Raw genomic sequence first — 20,960 nt, 5'->3', positions numbered from 1 at the left:
GTCAGAGCCCATCGCAGCTGTCATAGAGAGAGAGGCCGAGTGTATCCCGTACAGGTCACCAGGGCTAACACCTGCAGCCAAATTAGAATCACCAGTTTACCTAACTCCATGCATGTCTGTGGGAGTACCTGGAGAAAAGCCTTGCAGACACAGGAGAACATGCAAACTCCTGATAGAAAAGCCCCAGACTGGATTTGAACCAAGGAGGTGACGGTGCTAACCACTGCACCTGCATGGCGTCCACCTGAGAGATCATTTATTGATAAAGTATCTCCATGTGAATTAGCATCGTTAAATACTGTGAAGTCCTGTCCCAGACAGAAGACGACCAAGAATCATGATGACATCTTCAGCATCACAGTGAAAGCGGTTCAGATCGGACAGATTTGATGGTCTTTGCAACCAAAATTCCCACCGTGTCACCGTGTTTGACTCTGTGTCTGTCGCTTTGACGCAGAAAAAGGAAAGTCTAGTTGTGTTGGGGTAGCAAAAGCTGTTTTACCGTTGTGTCCTTCAGCTGCTGAAACCACGCCGGTCGAGGAGGAGGAACGTGGAAGCAAATAGTGCAGGAGTAACGGCGGTGTGTTGTAGCCCATCATTTACAGCATTAAACCTGATGTCCTACCACAGTATATCGATGCCTTTGGATTGCAATAAAACTAATATTTACTGCTGAACTTCCACAGTGGTCACATGAACATGAATTCTTTTAGAAACTATTCTCACAGAGTCCACATCCTACGTCAGGGGTGGGCAATTCCTAACCTGCATGTCAAAATACGGAGAAATAAACAGATCTTTACATGTAAACGTGCAGAATGGAGTCCCTGTAAAGAGCCAAAGTGGGAACACGTTTTCTGGAGTGCATTTGATAAAATAGATAAATGGACACACAGAACAGGAAGTCTTTCCCAGGAAGTCCTCCAGCCACAGCGGAAACCCAAATTATTGGCTCACAGTCATCAGACTATAGCTGCTGGACTATTAAACTTGAGTAAATAATTACAGCTGGTGTGCAATTGTGTGTTTTCTGCTTCATTCATTATGACTTTATTGAGCTGAAGGGCTGCTTGGAAAATTTGGGGATTTTTAGATTCTGCAAGGCGGCTTTTGAGCTCAGACAATTATGTTATTTAAAATGCACATATGATGCCACGATGATGATAAAATGTGCATCACAGTATCAATATGATCTTGTTATATCGGTCTCTGCAGTGTTTACTGAAGCACTTTTGCACTTGATTGCATCAGACCGCCGCGAGCGCGTTTCTTACCCCCTGTTGCCGTTTTGATTATCATGCTGGAGGTCAAGGAGGATGCCTGAATATTTAACAAAAGAAGAGCCATTTCATGCATTAATGCATGGACACGGTGCAGAGGTTTGGGTAAACATGGATGAGGGATCATCAGCAACACTGTAAATCCTGTACATTTATACATGCCGTACTTTAAAGTCTCTCTCTGCTGCACCTTCCCTCCGCCTCACATTTCATTCTCTTTGTCTCTGTGGCTGCAGAGGCAGATAGAAGAGCGCGGTGCTGGAGGACTGTTGCTGCACCTTTGCTGGCAGCACGACAGGCCTTCTACACTAGATGTCATGCCTCTTATTCACGAGTGCTGTCGTGCTATCCAACAGCACACAATGTTGGCTTAGTTTGGTTCAGTGTGAACAACCACAGGCAGCATAACGAGGAGGTCTTCTCACCGCCGTTACGGTGCGAAAGGACCTTTTGTTTCTCACCTACCCGTCCACAAGCACAATCAGGACTCTGTTGTTTTACGTGCCTCCCTTATCCTCTCCCCCACACTGGTTCCCCTCCTCTCCTCCACTTCACCTCCTGAAAATGTCCCGTTCTGCTCGGGGGGACGGTTGTGTCAGATGTGATACATTCGCCACCTCATAATTGGTTTTGTAATTAAATGTTTCTGCTTGGTTGATCGCAAAGGACATAGTATCTCCCTAATTAGGCTGAAAATTCAATATCCTAATCCTTTCACCTTTTTTTCTTTTCCCGTGTTGACCAAGCTGCTGTCGATGAATGCAACAGTCGGCCTTGTTGTCACTCACTGCATATTCTACCCACATTAGATTTTCCTTTGTCCGCGCTTTCCGCTGTCTCTTTATCTCGCTCGTATTTGCCCTTTTGATTGTCTCTCGCTGCCATTCGCTCTCCTTATTTCCCTCTTTCCTTTCTCTCCTCACAAAAGCAAATCGCACGAGAGAGAGAGAGAGCACGATGCTGGGGGTGAGACGCTCCCCAGAGGTGGCTCTGTGCCAGCGTATCAGGCTGTGGCAGCATGGGCATGTAGACGCAAACAAAGGCAATACTATATAGTAGATGCTTAAAGAGCGGCCAGGCATCATTATAAGCAGCACTTAGCAAGATTGTTTGATCAATATTGTGTTAATCGTGCTCTCAGAGGAGCTCTGGGTTTGCAGTCGTCCGACTGTTTCTGTGTAGAATCATCACAAGCTGTGGTTTTATTGCTTTTTCTCAGCTTAAAACGCTCCAGGTGGAGTCATCGTCATCTTTTTTTCCCAACTGGCCAGTGTCTCGTGTTTCTGTGTATTTTGATTGTACTCAGCGTCCCAGGCCCCACACGCTGCTGTGGACTGCACTCGAGCTCATCACCAAACGTAGGACTTTTTAGGGTCAAAGACTGTGAATATGAAGAAAAGAAGGGTTCGTGGTGCCTTTGGTTTTCATGATGTTTGCAGCATACAGAATCACATTTAATTAGAATTAATCTGGTTTACGTGATCGTTTACTCAGCAGGTCTGCAGCTGGAGAGCTGTGCAAAGGTGATCCAGGTTAAGTGCTACGGTCAAAGATTGAAAAATGTGTGTGTGTGTGTGTGTGTGCTCGGACGACCCGGCGAGCTGTAGGTTTTTACTACGTTTCGGCTCGCTCTCTGCTCATTTATTCTTGTATCTCTATCATCTCACTTCTTCGTCCTGCTTGTGCGTGCTGTTTGTTTGTGGCCTGTGGTGTGTTCAGTCAGAATTACCATCAAACGCTAAAGAAGGGCTTCAGAGGGATGCGGATTAGCTTTAACATGCTGAGTAAGACCGCAGCACTCTGAACAGCACAGTGGTTCTAATTTGGTAACGCTGTTAATTTATCCTCCGCCCACATGCACACAAACATATACACACACTTTGTTCCTGCCACGAAGAGTCACTCTGTTTCCAGTCAGAATCGTGCATCGGGGATTTTTCTGGAAATGACAGACCTGTTGTTAATGAGTGGGGAAGAGGGTTCGCCAAGGCTTTGTGTGCGTGTGTGTGTGAGTGTATTGTGTATACAGTATATGTGTGTGGGTGAGTTCTGGCTCAATGGCGGCTCTTGGCAGAGCAGTGCTCTCTTCTCCCTGGTTGCTAACATCAGGGGACCAGCCAGGCATGTAATGGAAACTTTGGAGATTTAGAGGAGCAGCTTGCTAAATACGACCCCCTGATGTACTGCCTTAGATGGCTCCCATTGTACAAAACATTACTAAACCGGGTCATCGTGATAACTTATTATATTTTATGGGACTATGAAAACTGCTGTGGTTGCTCCTAAAACAGGAAAATGAGCAGAATATTTTACGACCCTTACCTGTTTTGTATTTTGGTTCGAGCAAAGATAGGAGTCTTTATTGTAGCTGGAGGTAAAACACCTTGTTCTTGAAGTTTGGAGTAAAGAGTGATCGTTAGGAAAAAAAACTCTGAGCTGAGGTTTATGCCGAGTGAAAAGGTTGTTATCATCGAAGACTGAGGGCTGAGTTCTGGACAATAGATGAAAAGCACATGCTGAAGGTGGAGCCTCCTCGGTTTTAATGGTGCTTGTTGTTGTGTTGCTGTGGATTCTCTGTGCGTGATTGCTTACAATTATTTTAAAGCTGGTGGATGTGCATATTTCTGTGTCTCTGAGGAAGAGGTTAGCTGTGCAGTGGGAAATGCACTTGCTCTGTCATCGTCTGCAGCGTACAGCTAGCCCGGCTAACATCTGCCTCAAGAGCGAGGAACTGATTAAACCCTGCTGTCTGCCAGCATCTAGTTGATATAAATGTACATTTGCATATGCAAACATGTGCAAACACTTGTGCAGCATCTCTTGGTAGCTTTCCACACTCTCTTTTTTTCTCATTCCTCTGTAAATTTATCCCTTCATTGACAATTACGTCCATATTTGCACCGAGGCGTGTGCTCCTGTGTAACTCATCTGTGCTGCAGATTAATTTTTCAGAGCACAGGCAGCTCTGCCGCTGTCAGTAAGAGGAGCAGGAGAAGGAAGAGGAGGAGGAGGGCTGCAGTCGTCTGGGTCTCGGGAAGGCTTGCCAGCCAGCACAGGTGGCGTTTTGCCTGGATTCTACCCAGGGAGAGGGGATGCACAGAAAAGGGGAGGAGGCATCATACCGTACAGCACATGGGTTTATATATGATTGTTTAATTCACAGCGTGATCCTTTATAATAGGTTTGTTGTTTTTTTTATTTTAATGTGGAGCCCACAGTAAAACCTTAATCCTGCTGCTGCCTGAATTGGGCTTTGAATAAAAAAAGACTCGTATCTGGAGTGCCAAATGACTCCCTGGAATAGATGAATGGGGATTAATAAAATGCATGTGTGCAGCACAGGATGAGTTTGGATGATGTCTGTAAAGTGCAGAACTGAATAGTTAAAATGTTATAAACCTTGTTTTATTCTAAAGTCATGAAATCCTTAATGTTAGCTGAACAGCCACTGCCAAGTGAACACATTTGTGCAGCGGTTTGGCTCTTCTGAGTATTCGCTCCCATCTCCGAGATGCTGGCAGTGGGTCTGGGTTGTTATTAAGAGTGCTTCATCTGGCTTTGTGATTACAGCTCTGACCAAGCTGACAGACTGCAGCCCCACCGACAAACAGCATGCAAACGATTCTCACACACGAGCCTGCATCTGTGCTGTGATTCTGATGCACGCACACACAAACGTACTCGTTACATGTGTACTTAACTATATGCATCACGCAACACTCTGCGTGTGTGGGAGTGACACGCACACGCCCGCAAGTACTGTGACAGTCGCACTTCTGTTTGTCACATAGCGGCGCAACCATTAGAAATTTGCACCTTGCGCTCGACTCACTTCATGCGCTCACACCGTTCACGTGGAAACACTTCCTGCTTTCCTGTTTCTTTCTTCCCGCTGAAAGACGAGATCCCTGCGGGGAGAGAAGGGGAAAGGTGGGGGAGAGGGTGGAGCATCTGGAATAACACTCAGCCGTCTCGCATATCACTGCTTTCCCTCTGATCTCTTTCACACACATATGTTGGGTATTCATATCTTGTGGGGACATCTAATTGACATTATGCTTTCCCTAGCCCCTTACCTTAACCCTAACCATTAAAAATGGATGCCTAACCCTAACCCTTAGCCTAAACTTACCTAACCATAAACCACCTGGAACCCTGACACTAAAACCACATTTTCAGCCTCAAAAATGCCTTCAAACTCGTGGGGGCTAGGATTTTGGTCCCCATAAGTATAGTAAACTTACCATTTTTGGTCCCCACAAAGATATGAATACACACACACACACACCACTTTTATTTCATCTCTGCTCCTCTTTCCATCAACATTAATGTGGGCGGTGGTCTTGAAGTAGACCCCATCTGGTGTGTCTGTGCGTGTGTGTGTGTGTGTGGCAGAGCTGGTGCCATCGTGGCTGGGACAGTGGTGTGCTGTGGTGTGGGTTGGGGGTTGCTGGCTGTATCAGTGATCTACTGTACATGACCACTCACTCTGCGTACTCGGGCGGCTGTACAAGTGCAAATTGCTCTCAGTGCCTTTTGACTTTTACAGTTAAAGGTCACATCTGAAATTTGTGCTTAGCAACCATGGATGGAAAAATTCCTTCAGGAAATCAGAACATAAAATCATACTTTCAGGCTCATGCGCTGCCCTGTGTCGTCTTACAGATTTGTTTTGTGTGCAGTGAAAAGAGTTTCAACAAAATCCTTTCCTATAAACGAATAATCTTAGTTAAGTAGCATAATAGTGCGTGGGTGGTATAATCAAATATAGCTAAATTACCTCAACTAAATGTGCTCATTATGTGCAATGACACTTTTCAAAATCATATATATGATTTTATATATTAGATTCTAATTATTGATTTATATCTCTTTAATTTTGCAGCTACTGAGTTTGATCACCAATATATTGCTCAGTAGCTTGATCTATAATAATGCAATTAATCTCTAAAATAATAAGTAAATAGTACGGAGGGTGAAGTGCAATGATTGCATTCAAAATATGAAGCTGAAAGCAGCAGAACATGGAAATTAATAAAGTACTCGGGAATTAGTGATAGGTGAGCAGAAAGATTAGAAAAGTGTTTCCAGTAATTAAATTAAAAGGAAGTTAAAAAATAAATAAATCTGCTCGTTCACCTAAATGCTGCAGGAAAGAGAGTGAAGTCTGCACAGTAGCTAACACATAAGCTAACCTGTACAGTTACAGATCTGTGATTAAAATAGTTATCGATCAGAAATGAATAAACGAGAATGCTTAAAGTAATCAATAAGCTGTTGAGATATAAGGTATGATATATAGATATACAGTATGTTTAACATGACAGACATGGCTGAAACAAATAGATGCACTTTACTGGTACATGAGGTCAAATTGAAAACTAAAAATATTAATAAATAAATTAATAAATGATGCCTTCTAATGAGCTAAAGATGATCGATAACGTGCTTTAACAATAAATGAAGAAACATTTTTAGTAGCACAGTGTAAATGAATAAAAAAGCTAACAGTAACAACACAGTATATGTGTGGAGACACCAACATTTATCTGTATTTGGGACTGTGGGGCAAAAACCGCCATCATGGTGGTGCTGAACTCACGACTGTTCAAAGAATGAAAATGCGACTTGCTGTTATTTATTCATTACACGCGCTTCACGTATTGAGAAATTAGCCTTAAATCTGCCGCTTGTTCTAAAATCCTAAGGCTGCTTTGGATTACCCTCCGTCAATCAACTGCTGTGTGTATGCGTGCACGTGTGCATGCATGTGTGAAGGGGGTAGACGCCTAAAGTCTCTGCAGGCTACGTTCAGACTGTATCACTGTGATTGACAGCAGTAATGGTGTGATAATTCCACACATCAGGCAGCTGAAAAGCTTCATTTCACAGAGCGGTTTGGCTAATCAGCGTCTGAAAAATAAAGGGTTTTTTTCTATTTGCGCCATCATCTGTTCCTCAGACTCACCCCTCCTGCATCTTAAGCCTATTCTCTGTATTTCTGTCTTTCTCTCGTGCAGGATGAATGCCGTAACTTCATCAAAGTGCTGCTCAGCAGAAACGGAGGCTTGTTTTTGTGTGGAACCAACGCCTTCAACCCGCTGTGTGCCAACTACACTGTAAGTAAACCCAAGGCGGGTGATCGCAGCCACCCTACGCCGCCACCTGCGAGCGGTCGAGCGCCTCTTAGCTGATAAATAATGTCTATTTTTACAACAGAGTCTCCCTCCTATAGATCAATTAGTGCACTTGTTCAGGTGAGAACGCACAGCTTCATTAGAGCTGTTTGTCAAGCAGTTGAGTCAGTGCCGACTGCCTCCCCAGGAGTTATTTATCCTTGTTGTCTGGCAGCTCCAGCGCCTCGTTTTCCTGAGATACAACAGTTGTTATTTCTCGGCGGTTAAACTTTGTGGTCTGCCGAGCTTGTTATCATTGAGAGTCAGAGACAGAAAATCAAGAAGAACACAAAGAGGGGAAAAGAGGGAGAGAAGCGTATTCACAGAGTAAGGCTGCTGAGACGTGACTTGTTGCGGTAAAGAGAGAAAAGCAATGCCACAGATGGAGGCGGAATCTAAAAGATGCCAGAGTTCGAGCTAGAACTGTAAGCGTTGACTAGCCAAAATGTGTTCTGAATATTTCTCCAGCACTGTCCCACAGCACATTTGTCAGATTCTGAAGGTTTGCATCCATCAAGCAGCAAGTCACCAGAATCCTCCACCGTGCAGGGAGCGCGCTCCACTTCTTAGCCTATCCCTGTCGCGCTCAATTACAGTAACCGTTTTAAACTTGCAGAAGAAGAAAAAAAAACCTGCACATAAATATTAATCATCGACTGGGGTGATTTCACATCATTCCGCAGCGATATTAAATGAGGAACGAAGGCAGTGGAGTCGGAGGGAGAAAGAGAGAGAGGAAAAAAATCCTTTCACTATCAAAGGCTTTCTCAGATAAGTGTTATTTTCAGTCTCTCACATTTCAAACACGGTGCAACAGTGGAACACTGAGACGTACTTGCCCCATTATCTGTCAGCCGCTAATGACATTCTACAACAGCGTATACCTCACCTGTCTCTGCCTGATAGGCTGTCATTTTCTCTGGGGACTAGTTAGTGATGCTAGCTACTGTTTTATTTAAAGCAGGGTTTTAATGAAATGACACCTATAAATTATTTCATTTCAAACAGCCGATGAGAGCTGAAGTCTTCCAAATCTGCTGCTCTCCTCAAATAGTTGCTTGCGGCGACCTTTAAACGGTTTGTGTTTGTGTAATTGATAGTGAAAGAATAACAGAGATTTTATTACATGAGCTGCCAATTTTATTGAAATGTACACGTGTGGACGTGGATGCATAGATGTGTATGCGTCTGTGTGTGTGTGTGTTATTTATGGATGAAAATGGGACTCTCTTGTTGTTTGCCGCTGTGCCTAATTGCCTCCAGTGAATCATTAGTTTGCACTTATGGTAACACTCCCTAATTGCCATTCTCTTGTGGTTTGTTTTCATGATGCTGCTGTAGATGTATTCATATTGTTTGGAGTACCCAGATTGATGCATGCATCTAATTGTGTTTGTGTGTGTGTGATTTAACAGGGAGACACTCTGGAGATGCTGGGAGACACAGTCAGTGGGATGGCCCGGTGTCCCTATGATCCCAAACACGCCAACGTAGCTCTGGTCGCAGGTACGACATGGTTTGTTTAGCGTGTGCTGTCACACAATGAGGAAGTGTGCGATGTCATCAAAAGATATTTTTGTCCCTTGAGCAGAACAAAAGAGAGCCGCAGCGTTTCCTCAGCTTCAGTTTACCCCGTTGTGTTTGAACTCGTTCATTAATAATCAATAGTGTGTCTGAAACTGTTCAGATCCTTATCTGATATTAGCTGGTAGTAAAAAAAACGAATGTTATTTTTGTGTGGGCGTGTAGAAAAGTTGCAATTACATTGTTGAGTGGTCAGTCACATCGTGTTTATAATGCAGCGCATAAAAGGTCACATTAACTCCAGCTTCACTGTTTATGATGGTGCTTTGGCAGACGATCCAACTCACCAGCTGTTTTTATGTGTGTCTGTGTGTATCAGAGGGGAATCTGTTTACGGCCACAGTGACGGACTTCCTGGCCATCGACGCGGTGATCTACCGTAGCCTCGGGGACAGTCCTGCTCTGCGCACCGTGAAGCACGACTCCAAGTGGTTCAGAGGTATCTGCAGACACGTGTGCGTGTGTGTGTGTGGACGCTTTGAGTGGGCGTGTTCGTTTGTGTGCCGTCAAGCATAGTTATGTCGGCGCAGCGCGCTCAGCATCACGCCTGCTGTTGATGTTAATGTGAGTCTGATGACTGGAGTTTGTGTCCACATTACTTAGCAGCACGTGGATCGATGCATATGCTGGTAGGACAGGTCTGAGTCAGCATGCAGGCAGCTAGCTGTACACAGAGCTGCCTCTTTCACAGAATCACCCATATTACACAGTGTCCGACCAAACGTTTGTCCCCCCGGGCCTGCAACAGGATCTCAAAGTTTTACTTTATCCTTGTATATTTTTGTTGGCTCAGGGGGAAAGGAAGCTAATTTTAATAACTTTATATGCTGCTGTGATAGTACAGCAGAATCTGTTAGTAGACCTAATCTAAACCTGTAAAAATACTCAGTTTTTAACCATTTAAAGTGCCTCATGAATCTAATACATGATGCACATGTCAGTCAAAAAAGCCGCAGATCTACCATAAATTATACCTGTGATGACAGCGTCGCTGGCACGGTAGCTGTGTTCGCAACAAGCTCGTTGTGTATTCATTATTCACAGCCATGCTCCTAGATACACGCTACATTTGGCACATGTGTATGTTTATTCGAGCATGCAGGTAAAATGCTTCCACCGTTGAGCCCGTCATGCCCCTTCAACGCCGTGTGCAGCATCGTCTGCTTCCTTTGACGTGACGCGTTTGACTGAAAAACACTGCGTGCACTTGTTGGTGACTTTGACTGCTGGAAACAAGCGGGCCAATCACAGTGCATGAAAGCTTTTTTCACAGACTACGGCTTTTGTTATTCGTTGAAACGCAAGATCCTTCAGTTATTTTACAGTTCGAATATTCGAGAGTAAGACACTTTGCATTTCCAGTGCTATTAGAAACCTTCTTGCGGTGTTTATGCTACAAAGTAAAAATACAGAGTGTGATTGGTGGACACTGTCACCAGACTGAGTGGACCTGCCAATCACATTGCCCGAGCCCCTGGTCTTAATGCTCACACAGGTTTTAGAAGGTCCCAGGCACGCCTGCCTCGTTCCTCGGAAGCACGAGGGAGTCATAATGTGCTTATTGTTTGCTGTGAAATCCCCTTTCACCATGTAATGAAATTAAGCATGGCTGTTGCCTCTTTCTCACTGCCCCCATGTCGCTCGGTTGCTGTGGGAATTAATGATGCATTTGCAAATGGAAATGCTGTTTTGTTATACTCGTTCTCGCCTGTACTTCATGAAACCTGTTCTCTCCGTGCACTACTCCTGCACACGTCGCCTTTCTTGTTTGCTTCTCTGAGTGTTTCTTTCTCTTACGACACAGAGCCGTATTTTGTCAGTGCCGTGGAGTGGGGACCTCACATCTACTTCTTCTTCAGAGAGATAGCCATGGAGTTCAATTACCTGGAGAAGGTAAAGAAGTCATTGCGAAGGAAATATATTCTCCTCCCCTGCTGAGCACTCTCACATTACCTTGAGGTCCATTCACAGCATCTTTTAAAAAGAACTGGAGAGAAATGTGGGAATTTATCATTAGAATGCAAGCATGAAGAGAGCTGCAGGTCTAGTATCTCTCTGTTAAAAACTGCGATGACCTTTCACCTTTGTATTTGTTTACGTGCATATCTAATGCAACAAGTCACGTTATTACCAGCTGTCTGTATTAACCTAAGAAAAACTGGTCGATTTTCTACTGACTTGATATATTTCTTGCCCCCAGAGCAGTAGCTGCATCTTTATTAAAACTAAAAATAAATATATATAAACCTGTTTCATTAATAAATTAGCAATTCACTTTTGGGGAGTGTTTGCAAAAGGTCCCTGGCTGCGACATGTTTACAGAGAGCAGAGTAAATTGATACTTAAGCAGCATCGCTATTGTGTGTTCAAAGAAGCAATTTTGAGATGCACTGACATTTTCATGAATAATTGATATTAGATTTAGCATTATAAAACAATGATCTGTCAAAAAAGGGTTTCCACATTGCAAATAGCATGCAAATGACTCTTCAGAGATCGCCCTGGAGTTAAAAAGAGCTTTTTAATATGTAGTTTTCAAGATGAAACCTCAGGAAATATTAACTGCCCAGCTTTGGAGTCATCGGAGATATAAGCAAGCTGTGCTCGTTCTGTATAGTAAGTATCATATTCTCTGCTCGCGGCTCCTCACAGGTGGTGGTGTCACGCGTTGCCCGGGTATGCAAGCGGGATCAAGGCGGGTCTCAGCGCGTCCTGGAGAAGCAGTGGACGTCGTTCTTAAAGGCCCGTCTGAACTGCTCCGTGCCCGGCGATTCCCACTTCTACTTTAACCTGCTCCACTCCACCAGCCCCGTCATCAGGATGCACGGCAGGGACATCGTCCTGGGGGTGTTCTCCACACCAGCCAACAGGTACCTGCACAAACAGGAGACTCTCTCACACACAGGGAGACTTAAGACCCCTGAATCGTGGCCTTTCCTTCATATGTGAAGAGCGCGGCATGTACATTCGACCAGCGCAGACCTCCATTCTCTCAAAGAATCCTCACGAGTCCTCTGGTTATAGAAAGTCCAGCTGTACTTGTTTCTTGGTGAGCTTATGGTATTTAAAGTCTTGCTGAATGTTCATTAAAAAATTATGCTCTTCATTAGAGTAAAAAAGCAGGATAAAGTAGGTTTGCACACATGAACAATGTCAAAATTGGTGAAAATGCTCAAGTCAAGACTCTAACTGTTGATCTTTTATATACAGAGTGCGGTTGTGTCCCAGACTCCTTTGTCCATTTCACATTTTTATGACACTGCTCTTTCTTTGCCTTTGTATGAACTCAGTATGGGATGTTCAGGTGTGATATATAACTCAACATTGAGTTGTTTTCGTGAAATCACTGCTTATATTACATCATACGTGCAGCAGAACCCCAAAGGGACTGACTTCTGTAAACCTTTCTGCCTTTAAGTGCATTTTTTTGCAGGTTGTTTATTTTTTTATAGATTTTTTTGTTTAATAAATGTGTGAATGAGGCCTGGGGGGGGGGTCCTCTGTCTCTGTCATGGTTGGTGTTTTTAAAGAAATGCACATGTGTGTAGTTGCCTCTTTTGTGGACCACCATAGTTTGTATCTTCGCCGACTCTGAGACAAAGAGCAAGGTTTCCTACAAGCTCCAGAAAAACGAACGTGCCTGTGTTGGGGTGCAGAGGTCAGGATTGTACAGAGTAATCTAAGACACATGGAATGCTTTCATGGAGGACAAAAGGGTGATTTGTTGAAAGACACGATTAAACTGAAGAACGCTGAGAGGAGGAGGGAGGAGGAGAGATGTTACCCGGTAAGTGGGGGATTACTGCAGGCTGAGGGCATTAGCAGAGCCAAAGACAACACAAACTGTAACCCAGAAAAAGTGAGAAAAGAAAATGTAAGTCACAGCTGACTCAAACGATGAGCCTTGGCAGTGTGTTTTTTTAATCCCATGTCTCTTTCCTCATACAGTTACAGTAATCTGCTTATCATGCTGCGTTTGAAGATGCTTTCACCGAGCACTTTGATGCTGTTTTTCTCGGCATTGTAAGGCATCATCTTAGAACTAAGTCTGAGCCTAAATTGCTCTGAATGTTTGCGTCCTCCGAGCAGCAGAAGGATGAAAGTCTATGACTATATTGCAGTCTAAGTGGCTCATATTATAGAGCGGGATTCAGTATAGTTTCTCTGTGATGGCCCACTCATGTTACACTACCTCAATGGCATTTGCTGTGTCTGCTAGAGCGAGCACTTTAAAGCACACACTTGGAAATGCTCGCAACCGCCTTCTTTTTGGTGCGATAGCAATCCAAACCTCTCACTGTAATGCCACCAGCAGCCTATCTGCCATCAATCAGTGGTCCCATTATAAGAATATCTTTATTTTTTAGAATATAATGGAGCTCTGTCGCAGCGGGCGCGGGAGGTGCACGGTGGGACAAGCACAGAGGAGACAAGTACATTTAAAAGGGAGAAAAAAGATAAAGAGGAGAAGAGACGGATGAGAAACTCAAGGACGAGGAAGTCAATAACGGACAACACGTGCGTTCTCTGACATCTAAAATTGTTTCATCAGCTGCATCTTATCTGCGTGTTTGGAAGGGCACCGCTGCGAGTGGGGGCCACTGCCTGCAGAGACAGATGGATGCTTTATGCACACACAAACTCGCACACTCGGAAACATTCACAGCGGTTCCCAGATAACAGCATTTACAGTTTACCGAAGAAGCGCGCCGGCTAAACACACACACGCCCACACCTGCCTGCGCAACCTGCCGCTGGGCCCTGTTTTAAATAACCCGCAGCCGAGCCAGAGAGAAAAGGAGGTTCAGATGGACAGATAAAGAGGAAAGTAAACACAAAGAGATACAGAGAATGTGTGAGGTGATCTAAAAAAACCTCCCACTGGCCCCGGTGTGGCCCACTGCGCCACACTGGCCAAGTGCTTGCCAGACAAATTGCTTTGGCTGGCAGCTTGCAGTGAAAACAGTGGAGTGGAGGAAAGAGCCATTCTCTCCTGCTATTTGGCCTGTGCAGTGTTGGACTGTAGCATGGGAATGAAGTCAGGGTTTTACTGTCTCCCCTGGACGCTCGGGAGTTACTCATCTCCACCTGTGAGCCACATACTCCTGGAGTCATTTTACAGCTGCTCCACTGTTTTGGATCATTGTGGGATCATTTCATCTTCGTTTCCAGAACATAACATCACCCCAGGTTGCCAGTTCCTTTGTCGATCCAGCGCCGGAGCCCAGGGTCATTTCTCTCCCAACGGGAATGAAAGAGGAGTCCAGACTTCCTACCGGCCACCCTCCTTGCACACCTGATGCTCAAAAGGTCATGGAAACATCAAACTTATGAGAAAGTGTAGGAGCTTTCTGGTAGCTGTGTTTCCTAGTTTATATAATAAATGATATATCTTTAAAAAAAGAGCAGCGGGATGTCAAACTGAAGGGTTACCTGGGGCTGGTAATGAAAACAAACCATTCTCATTATTTTTATTTGTCGTTGTTTTGCCAGCTAAAAACGTCTATTTCTCCTGGAACAGACTGACAGCTCATTAGTTTTGTTATAACCGCCCAGGAATGGAAGAAAAATATTTTATGGAAAACAGAGTAAATCTGCTGCATCCTGAGAGCGGGAGGCCATGTTTGGGTTTGGTTGTAAAGAATCCCAGGGGTCGGACAGCAGGATGCCCCTGTGGGAAAACACAGCAGAGGAGGGGAAATGAGGAGGACAAGGAGCAGGAGGAGAACAGGTTTACGATGCCAGGATGCACAGCTGTGCAAGCTAGACCCCCTGGGTCTGCAAGCAGAGAAGGCACCAGAATACATAATGAGGCAGCTAGCTGTTTCTTGAGAAATGGGCAGTGGATAGGAACAGGTAGCACGTGGAACGACCACGGCACCCCAAACAGCGAGAGTTTAAGAGCGAGGTTTGTTTGTCAAAATAGGCCACGGAGGTTAAGTTAGAGAGAAAACGAAAAATCCACACGGACGTCAAAGGGAAAGATCAAGAGAAAGTATGAAAAACATAATTGTCAAAGTTCAGCAGCGTGGCGGGCAGGATGTGGACACAAATGAAGGACTCGTGAGACAAACGTTAAGTAAAGGGGAGCTTTAATGCTCAACTAATTCAGAAACACAAAAATATAAACTGTGGCTGAACTGGAATAAACAATCCCCAAACTAGGAATCTCAGGGAGACATGGAGCAAGGAAACACACTCCCCAGAGGCAGGACACGGCAAAGGACACGACAAAGGACACAACGAAGGACACAATGAAGGACAGGGGGACACTAAATACTCCTGGTATAATGAGGGGAGAGGATACAGGTAGGAACAGCTAACGATAACGAACAAAACAACTCGTGGGGAAGGTAATAAAACAGGAAGAGAGACACAACCGAACAAAGAAAGACAACGAGACCAATGCAGAAACGGGAACAAAAACGCATAAAACTAAATACTGCAGTAACCAAGATACACAGCAACTCGAACATAAGCTAAGATTGAAAGGCAAAATATAAACAGAATGCTGGAAAATATAATAAATGGAAAATAGAAACGTTATCTGTGACATAACAAAAAGGCACAAATGATCCAAATGGTAGAAGTGGAAAATGTTCCAGTAAACCTTTTTTTTTATAACATTTTACAACATACTTTACGGGAGCCTCTTGCCCAGTGACAGCCCACAGTTTCATCAGAAACCTCAGAAAAAAGCTTTAAGCCTGTCTGTAGAAATGCTACAGGTTACAAATTTTATTTCTCGACCTTTTTTTGAACAAAATCATCTTTCTATATTTATACCGGAACAGAAATTTTATAACCCTGATGTAAAATCTATAAATACATATATCCAAAGTCTCTGTAAGAGTTAAACCACCAATTAAAAGATTTTCCTTCCGTCCTGTAAAATCCTGGTGTCACGCATCCGTTTGGACGGTGTGAAAACATTTCAGGCTGTCAGTGAGTTTGTTAAACAGCGAGGAAGCCCTTCAGACTCCACAGAAGTCCTCTCAGACAAACATCACACGAGTCTTTGTAAGCCTTGACAGTCTGCCACTCAACACCAGCAAAGAAGGCAAATTTCAGCAGGCTGAAGGAATGATGGAGATGTAAACAAAGGGAAAGCAGTCTCGAGTATGAGGGAGTAACTAGGAAAATTATTGGAAATGAATTTTGTGTGTGAGAAAACACACACAGACTTAAAAAAAATAGTGGGAGAGACAAAGAGAATAAAAATAAGAGTGAGAATAATTAGGAGAGTTCTGTGAGATAAACAGCCCGAGGCTTTTTGGCTTGCTTCTGTCAGACACCGAGCCCTACACGGGCCAAGCCCAGTGACCTGCAGCGAGAGAGAAACCTAGAGCCGGGGGCTGGAGGGGCGGGCGAAGGTAGAGAAAGGAAGCCAAGCTGGCGGTGATGCAAAGCTGGCAGATGTGTCAAACATAACATCTGGTGCCTGCAGCCCCGAGAGAGACGCCGTATCGTCCACAGATACGCCCGCAGCTCCGCCGTGCCGCCCGGGGTCGAGTCACATTCCTGCCTACGAACGATAAGTACCCAGGGAGACGGCGTGACCCGATCGGGAGAGCGCGGCTCCCTACCGCAACCAAAATCCAGCCTTCAGGCGCTGCGGCTTTCAAGGGGCAATCAACAGAAACGCCTCTCAGCTTGATGCAGCGTCCTGGGGGCAAGCTTCAGAGACCCTCACATTCACCAGCTGGACATTTACTTTTGAAGGAAGCGTGAGAAGAGGAAATAAACAGACGGGGACTCTGTGGGTTTTATGTAGCAGCAGGTTCCAGGTGACTCAGTCTCAGGTTTTTATAATGTGTGTGTGTATCTCTAAGGTATTAATACTGAGTCACTGTTCTCACACCACGCACTCCATTAGTCATTGATGAGGACACAGAGACTTCAGTGTGGAAGGAGGAAGCATGTTCAAAAACTCACTTCTTATCTCACCCTGACACCGCTCTCTTTACTCCTTTGTTCCGTAGTCGAAGCGCAGAAACGTGGCCTCAGAAGTGAGTCTGACTTTGTGTGAATGTGTCTGTATTTGTTGGTTTTGTCAGTGTGTGTTTGCTCGTGTCGAGTGTGGGACACAAACGCTTCTCAGAACAGATGCTCTGCGCCCTTTCGCTGGGTCCGCGAGTAGTTGAACAACCTCCGAGGTGCACCAGGCGTTTTACTGTAACATTTTGTTGGGTTCGTTTCCTTTACGGGAATCTTCTGCCCCTTTGTGAAGAGAAAATATTCAGTGACTCACTTCCTGTTTGGTTTATATTTCAGGAATTCCAGCCAAGATCTTTTCACGGGCCTAATCTAGCTGTTGCATCCATCGCGTATCTATTCTTTGGACACAGAGTTGACAGCATCTGTCTTACCCTGCTTTTCTCTTCGTCTCACTACCGATTTCCTTTGTGTTCCAGTAATGGATGTCAAAATATGAACAGCCCATATCCAATTTGTCATCTTTGCCGGGTGTCTGTCTCTTTCTCTTGTCACAATTGACTTTCTATATTTTAACTCTTTTCCTATTTCAAGTTTCACAGTCTATTTTTCAGCCGAGCTATAATCTACCTCATCTTCTCTTTTCCGTCACTTCTTCTTCCCGCAGCCTCGTTGGAACGTACAGCCTGCTGACACTGAGCCATTCTGTGTCAGTTCAATGTGTTTTTATCAATCGCCCGTCTCTGTCTCTGTAGCATTCCAGGTTCGGCGGTGTGCGCCTTTGACATGGAGCAGCTGGCTGCTGTGTTTGATGGAAGGTTTAAGGAGCAGAAATCACCAGAGTCTATTTGGACGCCTGTTCCAGATGAAGTCATCCCAAAACCAAGGTGCAGATGGCGGTAATCAATTTGTGCACCTGTGTTCGAGTTGTTATCAAAGAATGATCAGGGGAATAAAGCTGCGTTGTAAAGTTTTGTTTTGAAGTCAGAGTTGGCCGTAAGACTCTTTGGAAAAGGTGTTTTGCAGGTTGTCGTTCGTGGGTAGGGTTTCATCCCCAAAGGGCATATAGACAATGCAAAGTAACATGAGTGAATTTTACTCCTGGGTCTTTCAGTCAGGAACACTTTGGGAAAAATGGAGGATTGTTATTCCATCTGCAGCGAATTATATATATGGCAGTGTGGTTTTCTGCTGAGCTTCTTCCTCTCACACACACTGAAAGCCTATAATGGGGAGACAGCAAAAACCCCAAGCATAGACCAGAGCAGGCTTAGCATCAAAGGGGGAATAGCTGGGATTTCAATGTCTGGGTCTCAAAGTGGCTTGCAGAGAACTGGAGGCGGGAGGGGGCGGTGTAAATTGTGCAGCCTTTATAAGATTTCCCAGTTTTAATGTAGGATGTCTACTTTATACTAAAAAATGCATCGAGGAGACTATTGTTGTGAGTTTGTGCTATATAAATTAAATTAAATTGAATTGAATCAACCAAACAGATGGAAGGGTCCCAGCTGAACCCTCAGCTGATGTGTCCTGTGAACTAAAGCTACGGTTGTGCTTTTTATATGATTAAATAAGTAGGAAAGACAAAAGTCTGTTGATACACACTGAAGCAGAAAAATCCCTTATCACAAGGATAAAGCTTGTTGCCCTCCAATCTACGTCTTGTGCTCGTGCATATCTGTCACTTTATTTCTACTTTATATGTCAGGTCCTTTTAACTGAATCAGATCAGTATGGTTTGAAAAAAAAAAAAGGATATCTGTCTGAGTGTGAGACACTCAGACTGTTTAGACTGCTTAATTATATAATACTATCTTTGTGCTTAACATGCTTAATCTTATTTTCCCCAGACCCGGTGGTTGTGCCGTTCAAGGATCCAAGTTTAATTCCTCCAACTCCTTCCCCGATGAGATGTTAAATTTTGTGAAGACCCATCCTCTGATGGATGAAGCAGTCCCATCACTGGGACAACGACCCTGGATAGTGAGAACCATGGTCAGGTGAGACGGTCCGAGCATTACTACTATATTATTCACTCAAACTGCATGAATATCTCTTTGCAACATAATGGTGAGACATTTTATTATATCTGTCCAGTTGGAAATATGTCCATACATATAGAATATATATGGACATATTTCATTTTTCCCGTGTTCAGCTGTAACAGCTAAAACAAATTAAATCTGTCATGCTCACAATTGTTTGTTTTGTAACCAAAGTTGAAAATGAATGAAACTGGGGGTGCACATTAATTACGCTTTAACAGTTCAAGTCGCAACAGTTAATTAGAAGAGATGCGGTGTGTATGAGATCTGAAACGGCCTGTAACCCTGTATATTTACATGAACTCCTCCCTTTGCTGAACAGCAACCAACATAAGTTGGTTGTTGAAGCCTGTGGTAGCAGGCAAGCAGCTGTGGCCCATCAAGTCCCACATAAATACTGGTGCCTGCCCCCCGCCTCCCACTGTCTACCGTACGGAGTCCCACAGCCACCAGGGGATTATGGGGACCGGGTGCACGAGGAATATTAAACACCCGGCACAACATGGCTTCTATTCTCATCTACTTACTCACACACACAGAACTCTGTGTGGATCAGCAGCACTCTGCTATTGTCCTAGGACAAACCCATTTACTTGAGTAATATTATTAATGTCGGAAACGTCTGGCGTAATTAGTTTATTATGCAAATTTGATGAGCGGCTTCTTCTCTAAGGAATTCATATCATTTTCCAGTGACTCGAGTGAAAATGGCATATCACGATTTAAATTCACACCAGGCCGTATTTTACATCTAAACCAATAATTTGTAATGCACTTAAATCATAAACTCACCTCCAGAAGCTACTTTGTGGAAGTGAGTCCCAAATGAGCTGCACAGCGCCGTGGCATTAACGCAGCGCTCTGTTTCCCCTGCGGTTCAGGTACCAGCTGAATAAGATTGTGGTGGATACCGAGGCCGGGCCCTACAGAAACCGCACCGTGCTCTTCCTCGGCTCAAGCAGAGGGACCATCCTCAAGTTTCTCATCATGCCCAACCAGGACAATACCGTTACCAATAGCAACATCTTCCTGGAAGAACTGGAGGGCTTCAACCCCGATAAGTAAGCGAGTACAACAAAGCATGATCTGATTAAGAATTACATACGTGTTTTTGGATGTAGATGTGAATAATGTGTGATGGAGACTGCTGGCAGGTTTCTGTCATTAAAAATGAGCCATTTTCACACATGAACTCGTCGGGCGTCGGGGGATTTAGGTGAGGACAACGTCTGAAGCTGTCCTTTTCCACATGGAGCACACTTCAGACATCTCCTCACTGGAAATACTCCATTTGGTTCAGGCGGCGTCTTTGCTTTTCCCACACGAGTGCAAATAAGTGCAAATAGACATCACATGGACTGCATCGGACTCTTTCATGCACTTCCACTCAGTGATGCATGGTAAAGTTCAAGGCTTCAGTGCATGTGTGAAGACAGTTGATATCGCATCCGTGCATGATGCATAGTACGTGACATGTTAATCAGGAAGCTTTAAAGTTGCTGTTTTCCTTATGTGACTACTGTAACTACCCGCAGGCAGGCTTGGTATTTGTTATATAGACACGAAAGTGAAGAAATTCTTTATTATTCCTTTAAGGCACAAACCTGGGTAGTGAGAGAGCTTGGCGTGGAACAACTCGCAAATAGATGACGCAGGTCGAGGGAAGGAAGGGGTTAAGTGACATCTAGCTTTGATGTATACGCAGCGCGGGGAGCCGGGGAGGTGATGTGGCTCTTACTAAAAGAGGCGCTGCAAGGGGAGACAAAAGCACTTGTCTCGGAAACACGTCGAATCATACAGAAAAGCTCACCTACTCGTTGTGCGATGTACGTAATTGTGGCAGATGTGAGGAGATGAAACGGCCTGCAAAGAATAGGAATTATGCAAACAGAAAAGAAAAGCGGTTAATGTTAATTATCGAGAAATCTCAACATGTTCTA

General features: G+C 44.3%; 1 protein-coding gene across 1 annotated transcript in view; it reads left to right on the top strand.

Annotated features, from left to right (window-relative positions):
- The window catches only part of sema6bb (sema domain, transmembrane domain (TM), and cytoplasmic domain, (semaphorin) 6Bb), a 127,545-nt gene that overhangs the window by 70,297 nt on the left and 36,288 nt on the right, over nt 1-20,960 (top strand). The window contains exons 6-13 of the mRNA XM_026159696.2: nt 7,301-7,399; nt 8,872-8,962; nt 9,360-9,479; nt 10,845-10,933; nt 11,693-11,910; nt 17,731-17,862; nt 18,826-18,975; nt 19,902-20,081. Of these exons, the coding sequence (XP_026015481.2) occupies nt 7,301-7,399; nt 8,872-8,962; nt 9,360-9,479; nt 10,845-10,933; nt 11,693-11,910; nt 17,731-17,862; nt 18,826-18,975; nt 19,902-20,081 (1,079 nt within the window). The remainder of the gene's footprint in view (nt 1-7,300; nt 7,400-8,871; nt 8,963-9,359; nt 9,480-10,844; nt 10,934-11,692; nt 11,911-17,730; nt 17,863-18,825; nt 18,976-19,901; nt 20,082-20,960) is intronic.

Source organism: Astatotilapia calliptera, chromosome 23, assembly GCF_964374335.1.
Source record: "Astatotilapia calliptera chromosome 23, fAstCal68.1, whole genome shotgun sequence".
In the NCBI taxonomy this organism is placed as follows: domain Eukaryota; kingdom Metazoa; phylum Chordata; class Actinopteri; order Cichliformes; family Cichlidae; genus Astatotilapia; species Astatotilapia calliptera.
Note: the sequence above shows the minus strand (reverse complement) of the source record. Positions and strands in the feature narration are given on the sequence as shown.